At 42.8% G+C, this 7,500-nt stretch overlaps 1 protein-coding gene across 2 annotated transcripts in view; it reads right to left on the reverse strand.

Moving 5' to 3' along the window:
* Positions 1-7,500, reverse strand: part of LOC113822816 (cytochrome P450 3A2) — a 21,041-nt gene that overhangs the window by 1,696 nt on the left and 11,845 nt on the right. For both annotated transcript variants that reach the window (XM_027375348.2, XM_027375361.2), the window contains 2 exons: positions 5,117-5,177; positions 1-141 (listed from right to left, as the gene is read on the reverse strand). The exon at positions 1-141 is cut by the window's left edge and continues 50 nt beyond it. In XM_027375348.2, the coding sequence (XP_027231149.2) occupies positions 1-141; positions 5,117-5,177 (202 nt within the window). The remainder of the gene's footprint in view (positions 142-5,116; positions 5,178-7,500) is intronic.

Here is a 7,500-nt window from a genome sequence, read left to right on the forward strand (position 1 = left end):
ATGTTCGCCTTGTTCTCCGGTAGGAAGCGCTCGGGGCGGAACACCTCGGGCTCGGGCCAGTACTTCGGGTCCCGATGGATTTGAAAGAGTGGACATGTCACCACTAAGCCAGGCTCGATGGTCACGTCTGTGCCGGGGATCCTGCAAACATTTAAGGTTATGCATTATAAAAGTTTCCTATATCTTTCTCTGCATTCACCCTGAGAAAACGAGGCAGCAGTTTGCTTCATACAGCCTTTCTTGGTACATTTTTTTTGCGTAGATATATCACCCGGGCCTTTTTTCTAAATTGGCCCTCCTGTGGCAAGTATTTCTAGCTTTCTCATGTGTTTTAAACTGAATGCCTTGCTTAGATCCTAAATTGCCAGCAAACGCTGGGCATAAGCCCAGCGGCTGTGGTGGGGGGTCCCTGTCTCAGAAATTGCGTGTGCTCACAATTCTATGCATAATGTAACGGGGTCGCGTTGAGTTCGCCACAATGCTTACATTCCCTATCGATCACATCAATAATTTGCCAAGCGCATAGGTAACCAGTGGCTTATAGCCTGTGGCGTCTGAATAACATCTAGCTGAGGGCGAGTTTGTGGTACTTTCTCTGTGTCCGTTGGAGAATGGCAAGGGCCGCAGTGCTGGACCTCTCGACCCTGATCAAGGATTCTCTGTGCTATGGTGAGGATTGTGGTCAGGAGATTGAAGTTGTCGTTGGGCATGCTGTGTTGTAGACTGTCAGTGGCTGATCTGGAGTCTGTGTATATGGCCACGTATCCTTCTCTTAGGGACGCGTGGGCCAGGGCTCCCATGATAGTAACTTCAGCTTGGAACATTGATGGATGTTGTGGCATCCCTTGCTGTGAAGCCAGCACCTGTAGTGTAGTTTATGAGATCCACTGTTCCGTCCGTGAATTAGGCTCTACTAACCTTGGGAGTTATTTGTGTAATGACCCTTTGTACTTACGCCTTTAGGCTAGGCATAGAGTATTGAATTTTTTCTCCTTGGTTAGTTCAAGACTGAGAACTTAATCAAGGTGTTTGCCCGCGGCGGGGATCTCTATAGTCAGTGTGAGAGGAGTTCATACCCTTGGCAAGTAGTTTTTTGAGCTGAAAGTGTATTAACACTCTGTCTGTGTGTATGTGAGCCAGGAGTTGTCAGAAAATAGCTGGCAGTCTTGCTGTAGGCGTCTGAGTACTTTTTGTCTCATGTGTTTAGGGGTGCCTGTATGACCATAGAAAGAAACTGTGCTGCTATCCCGGAGTCCAGGGACGACAGGTTAGCCTCCATGAGGAGGTTGAGGGCCTTTGTCCATCTGGGGGAACCCAGGATGATCCTGGCTGCTTCGTTTTGGACTGTCTCCATTTTTACTTCTTATGTAATGCTGGTAGAAATGCGAGTGACAGAAGCATAGTCTACAATAGGGCAGACAGCGTGTACATAGAATGCTCTTAGTACTTTGCGTCCTGCTCCTGTCTCGTGGCCATTACTTTCACAACAGACAGTCGCCTTGGTTCGGTCAAGCAGGTACTAGACCTTTTTGAGGGTGTGGCCTATTCATATCCCAAGGTATTCATAGGCCTTAACCTGAGTTTTGTATTTTTACAGTGAATTTCAGAGCCCTTGCTTTCGATTTTGCTGCTAAATCTTTAGACCCGTCCTCCAACACTCTTCAAAGAGAATGTCCGGACAATGCTGGGCTCTTCTGAAGCAGTGCTTACCAGGAGATACTTTGAAGATAGTCTGCATGAGATGATTCTACATTCTGCTGCCAAGTGTATGTTGAGGATGCATGACATGAGGGTGTTGAAAAGGGCAGGACTGAGGGCCTCTACCTGTGGCATTCCATTTGGCAAGAGTACTTGCTAGTACAAAAGCCTTCTCCAAGTCTAGGAATACAACCGCGGAGGGAGTAGCGCATAGTGTGCTTAGGAGTGTGGCGATGCTGTGAACCTGTGCAGGTGCTCCATTGGAGCCAATTTAGTACCATCCTCTCGACTATTTTGCCCAGACAGCTGAGGAGAGAAATGGGGTGGTACGTGCCCAACTCCTTTGGTTTTTGGATTGGAATTATTATATCTTTTTTTCCAGTGCTGGGAAAGTATGGCAGTTTGCCATGGCTTTCTAATGAGCTGCAGGAATGCAAGCTCGCCTGTAAGACCACAGTGTGAGATGATGGGGCTGGAAATCCCATCAGAGCTTGGTGCTTATCCAGAACTGGTTTTATATGTCTTTCTTAGTTCCTTACAGAAGAACATCACATCATAGTCATCAGGTTGGAGTGCTTTGACTCTGATGAGAGTAAGCTTGCCTGGATTTAGGCGTTGTTTTTTTTTGCCCGTAAATCAGGGGGCAGGCTGTTGCTGCTGGTTCTGACTGAGAACTCGAGCACAAGCCTGTGTGCCAGATTGAGGGTCATGATGCATGTATCAACCGTGAGAGGGTGGTCTGGTAGCTAAAGGACTGGCACAATTCTAGCCACTTTTCCTGCCTGACTTTGTTGGCAGTTTCCATGGCATCCCTAACAGCTTGACTGATTTATGGCCTGGACAAGTCTTGCCTCGAGCACATCCACGTTTTCACTGTGTGGGGGCTCATTGGTTCTAAGTCAGGGGCCAAACCAATCTGGAAGGCTTGCCAGTTGGCCTTACCTGTTTTTCATTTGGGGATGTGTTATGGTCTTAGGGCTGGACCAGCATCCATGAGGATAGTGAATGTGCCATATGTGATCACTTGTAACAGTTTCATAAACACACCATCAAATTCTCTCCACTATTGTTGCTATGGCAAAGGTAAGGTCGAGCAGGTATTTATCAAAATACTGCATCCATGAAAGTCCATGTGCTAAGTGCACTTAACAGATGGAATTTCATGGATGCAGCACTCAACTTCGAGTAGATTACTCAAGTCTTATGTATCAAACTACTTAACGTCCTTAAGTTCCCACAACTGGATGATGAGGCCAAGTGTACAACGGGAGGACACAGCACGTGTTGCAACAGCACTGGAAGCAGCACAACAGCGAGTGAGGATACCAAATGTGAGGTAATTCTGACGTGATCAGAGGTCAAAGAAAAACGTACAAATCGAGCTTATGCCATCTCTGCAGAAGTGAAAGTGCTAGTGACATTTCGTTTTTTAGCAACTGGGAAAATGCAAATGCGCAACAGAGATGATTTTGGCATATCCCAACCATCAATTAGCAAGATAGTCGATGAAAAGTCAGATGCCCTTGTATTGCCAGCATTCCAAGCAAGGCTTTTAAAGTCCTCCACCCGGCAAGAAAACCTCCAACAAAAGCAAGCAGAATTCATGGAACACTATGGGTTTCCAGGAGTGGTGTGTGTGATTGATGACACTCATATACACAGAATATATATAGAAAAAAATATCACAGCATTAATGTCCAGTGTTTGATGCAAACTACAATATCACGAATGTTGTAGTAAAGTCTCAACTCTTCATCTTTGGTCCAATTAGCAGACGTCTTGGGTTTGGGGGCGAAGTCAGGGCTTGTTCCATTTTTAAATATTCGCCGCCATTTGGGACTCAACGGTGTGCAATCCGACGTGGACAAATGGGAAATATTTATCGCAAATTCTCATTTTTTTCATGTATACAGTGCTATAAATATGTGTTATCATTTTATATTGAGAGGAAAAATAGTTTTGTTTTGCAGTAAAACTTCCATAAAATATTCATACACTCAAGCGACCCACCTAAATGAGTTTGAGTGCTCTGTGGAGCACTCAGACTTTTCATAGATACCACACATACTTCGCTGAGCAGAGGGATGTTGGGTAGGACTTGTGAGTAGCGCTCAGTAAAATACTCAGTATTTTGAAAAATAACGCTCCAGAACTCCTCCCTTCACATGCATTGGTTCTTGGGTGTTGAGAAGAGCGACCTCAGGGAATGTGTCAAGAACGTTATCTATTTGAATGCCTGCCGCATTTGGCCTGCTGCGGGAATCCAGCAGAGGCAGATGTGCATTTAAGTCTCCCTTTATGATCTCTCGATCTTGTACTGCATTAGCACAGACCTGGTTTAGCTAAAGATTGTCGTCTGCTTGGTATAACTTTAGTGTTTAGTTTAGTTGTTTGAACCTTGTCTCCTGTGGTTCTTTTTGCGATCACTAGCACGGCAGGGATACTCCTTTGGATTAGAAGTATCCAGTGTGGGCTGGGGAGGTGTCTCCTTCCTCTTAGGAGGTCGGGGAGTCCTTTCTCCTTCGTTGTCTCCAGACGCGGGTGCCTTGGGGAGCAGGAACAACATCAGGACGCTTTTGCCTAGCTCCTGTGTTCTGAGGGCCGCCTGTTTCTTGACAGAGGAAGCTAGGCTCTAAGCTTGATGCCTTTTAATGCAGGTGGTACATTTAGCTTCTGTGTCCTCTGGCCTTCTTTCTGCGCCTTGAAGCACATTCCGGTGTTGTGTGCCTTGCTCTAAACACATTTAATTTTGGCCTTAAAATTGGCGTAGAGGTGCCGATACTTTTGGCACGTGAAGCACCTTAGTGATTCTGGCAAATTAATTCTTAGTCTGTAGAAGCCCCAGTTACCCAAATCAAGGGTGCTAATTAGGGCCCCCGTGAGGGTGACCAGGGCTTGCCTGGTGGGGGCCTTCCCTTTGCACATGCGGGAAGTCTCCCCCACCTGGGAGTATAACACGATCACCTCCACGTCATAGACAAGAGAAGCCAAGTATCTTGGTTCCTCTTTTTTCGGGAATCAGCGTCATTGAGTACCCTGGTTTCCTGTAGGAAACATAATAGTACAAACATATATACTAATACTATTCACGCATATTTATGTTTGCACTATTATATTCTTGTATATTGTATATCATCTTTGTTTTTATTCGCATTAATGTCTTTTATATGATATGCATATATATATATAGATAGATAGATAGATGTGTGTGTGTGTGTGTGTGTGTGTGTGTGTGTGTGTGTGTACACACAGAAATATACATATGTACACGTATGGAATACATATACAAAATTACATATACAAAACTAAATTTTGAGTTCTCGCATACACAGAAACACGCACACTAATATAGATTTTACACATAAGTAGGTCACTATTCACAAAGATTGAGAATTGAAGTACTTTGAAAAGGTCTTACTTGTATTCCTTTATACACTTGCGCTCCAGGAAAAGCCCCGGTGGGTACAGGCGAAGGGTTTCTGAGGAAAACAAAAATGGAAAAGATATTTGTACTAAGGAATGAAGCACACACACACACACACACATATATATGTGTAAAATATATATATATATATATATATATATATATATATATATATATATATATAATAGATAGATAGATATGGATATAGATATAGATATATACATAAAGGTATATTATCATATATGATATATATATATATATATATATATATATATATATATATATATATATATATATATATATATATATATATAGAGAGAGAGATAGATAGAGAGAGAGATAGAGAGAGAGAGAGAGAGAGAGAGAGAGAGAGAGAGAGAGAGAGGGAGAGAGATAGATAGAGAGAGAGAGAGATGTGTGTGTGTGTGTGTGTGTGTACATATACATATATATATTTATATATATATATATATATATATATATATATATATATATATATATATATATATATATATTCATATATGTGTATGACCAAATAGAAAAATGTTTTACTGGTGCCAAGGAGTTCAGGCTCCGAGCTAGAGACAACATCGTAATAGGAACCGGGAATGATAGAACCCTGAAAGACGAGGGGAAGATCCATGAACTCGTCCATGAGATGAACAGATACCGCCAGAACCTCTAAGGTGTATGCGAAATGCGTTGAAAAAGCATAGGCGAAACAACAAGGATAAGGGGAAATCATTACTCTCACAAAGAAGGCGTGGGATTTCTTATCCATAACAAACATAATCAAAGCAGTAATGGAATGCCGCCCAGTCTCAAGCAGACTAATTAACATCCGCTTAAAGGCAGTGCCCTTCAACATCAAAATCTTCCAGGCGTATGCCCCAACAACTAGTTATGAAGAGGATAGAGAAGACTTCTATATTCGATTACAAGAAGTCATAGATGGAGTACACAAAAAGGATATTTTAATGGCACAGGGTGACTGGAATGCCAAAGTTGGAGAAGATGCCCAGGCTCATTGGCAAAGTAACTGCGGACCTTCCAGTAACCCTCTGACCAGTGACAGAGGCCTGTGGCTCTTAGAGTTTGCTGCCATAAACAATTTGGAGTTCATAAATCTTCAAGAAGATGGACGTGGCACAGCCCAGGAAACCAACATAACCAGACTGATCCAATCAGGAGGGAATGTCACGTGAACACGCCGTTTCCCTGGTGCAGATATTGGAAGTGATCATAATGTGGTCTTAATGACTTTCAGAACAAGGCTGAAGAAGATCAGCAAACCAAGATTTAATCTGGACAAACTAAAAGACCCAGCTATAAAAGAAGAGTTCCAGGCACGGATTGGGGGGAGACTTGCTGCTCTAATAATCCTTGATGTAAGAAACATAGAACTCGACCCGATAGTGAACACCTTAAACACAGCCGTAATAGAAACTGCAGATGAACTCTTGGGGAAACACCAGCGCCCCAAAAAGCCACGGGTCACAGATGAAATTTTAGATCTATGTGACGGACATCGAGAACTGAAAAAGAGAAAAGGTGACCCAGAGGGAGCTCAGTTATACAGAGAGGCAAACAATAAAGGCAATGAAAAATAAAGAAAGCAAAGGAAACCTAGTTCGAACACCGATGTATAAAAAAAAAATAATGAAATAGAAATAATACCAGAAAAACTTACAAAGTGGTCAAAGATCTCACTACAAAGAAACAGGGAAGACCTACCTGTATCCAATACAAAGGGGGGAAGTGCCTACACAAGAGAGGGAGGTACTAAACAGATGGGCAGAGTATTGTTCAGAGCTATATAATCACCAGCTCAACTGTGACCCAGCAGTATTAGATTACCCTCAAGCCAACTCAGAAAATGACTCGCATTCGACCATATGCGAGGAAGTTGAAGCAGCAGTTACATCACTCAAAAAAGGAAAATCGGCAGGAATTGACATCCCAGGCGAATTGATTCAAGCAATAAGATTTGGACTACAGGGATATGGCCAACTCAATGGACCCAATATCTTATCATCATCCTGCCCGAAAAAGGAAACCTCCAGCTGTGTCAAAACTACCACACAATTAGTTTGGTTAACCATGTGAGCAAAGTAATACTGAAGATCATAATGAACAAACTCAAATCTATTACTGTAGAACAAGCAGGTTTTAGAGCAGGACGCAGCACAACTAACCACATATTTAACCTCAGGATAATATGCGAAATCACCTCCAACACCAACAAGACTTCTTTCATGTCTTTGTTGATTTTAAGAAGGCATTTGAAAGGGTTTGGCATGCTGCCCTGTGGGCAACCATGCGGATACATAACATCAACTCAAACCTTGTCAGAGTTATCAAAAAACTATGAACAAACC

The sequence above is a fragment of the Penaeus vannamei genome, chromosome 20 (genome assembly GCF_042767895.1).
Source record: "Penaeus vannamei isolate JL-2024 chromosome 20, ASM4276789v1, whole genome shotgun sequence".
Taxonomy (NCBI): domain Eukaryota; kingdom Metazoa; phylum Arthropoda; class Malacostraca; order Decapoda; family Penaeidae; genus Penaeus; species Penaeus vannamei.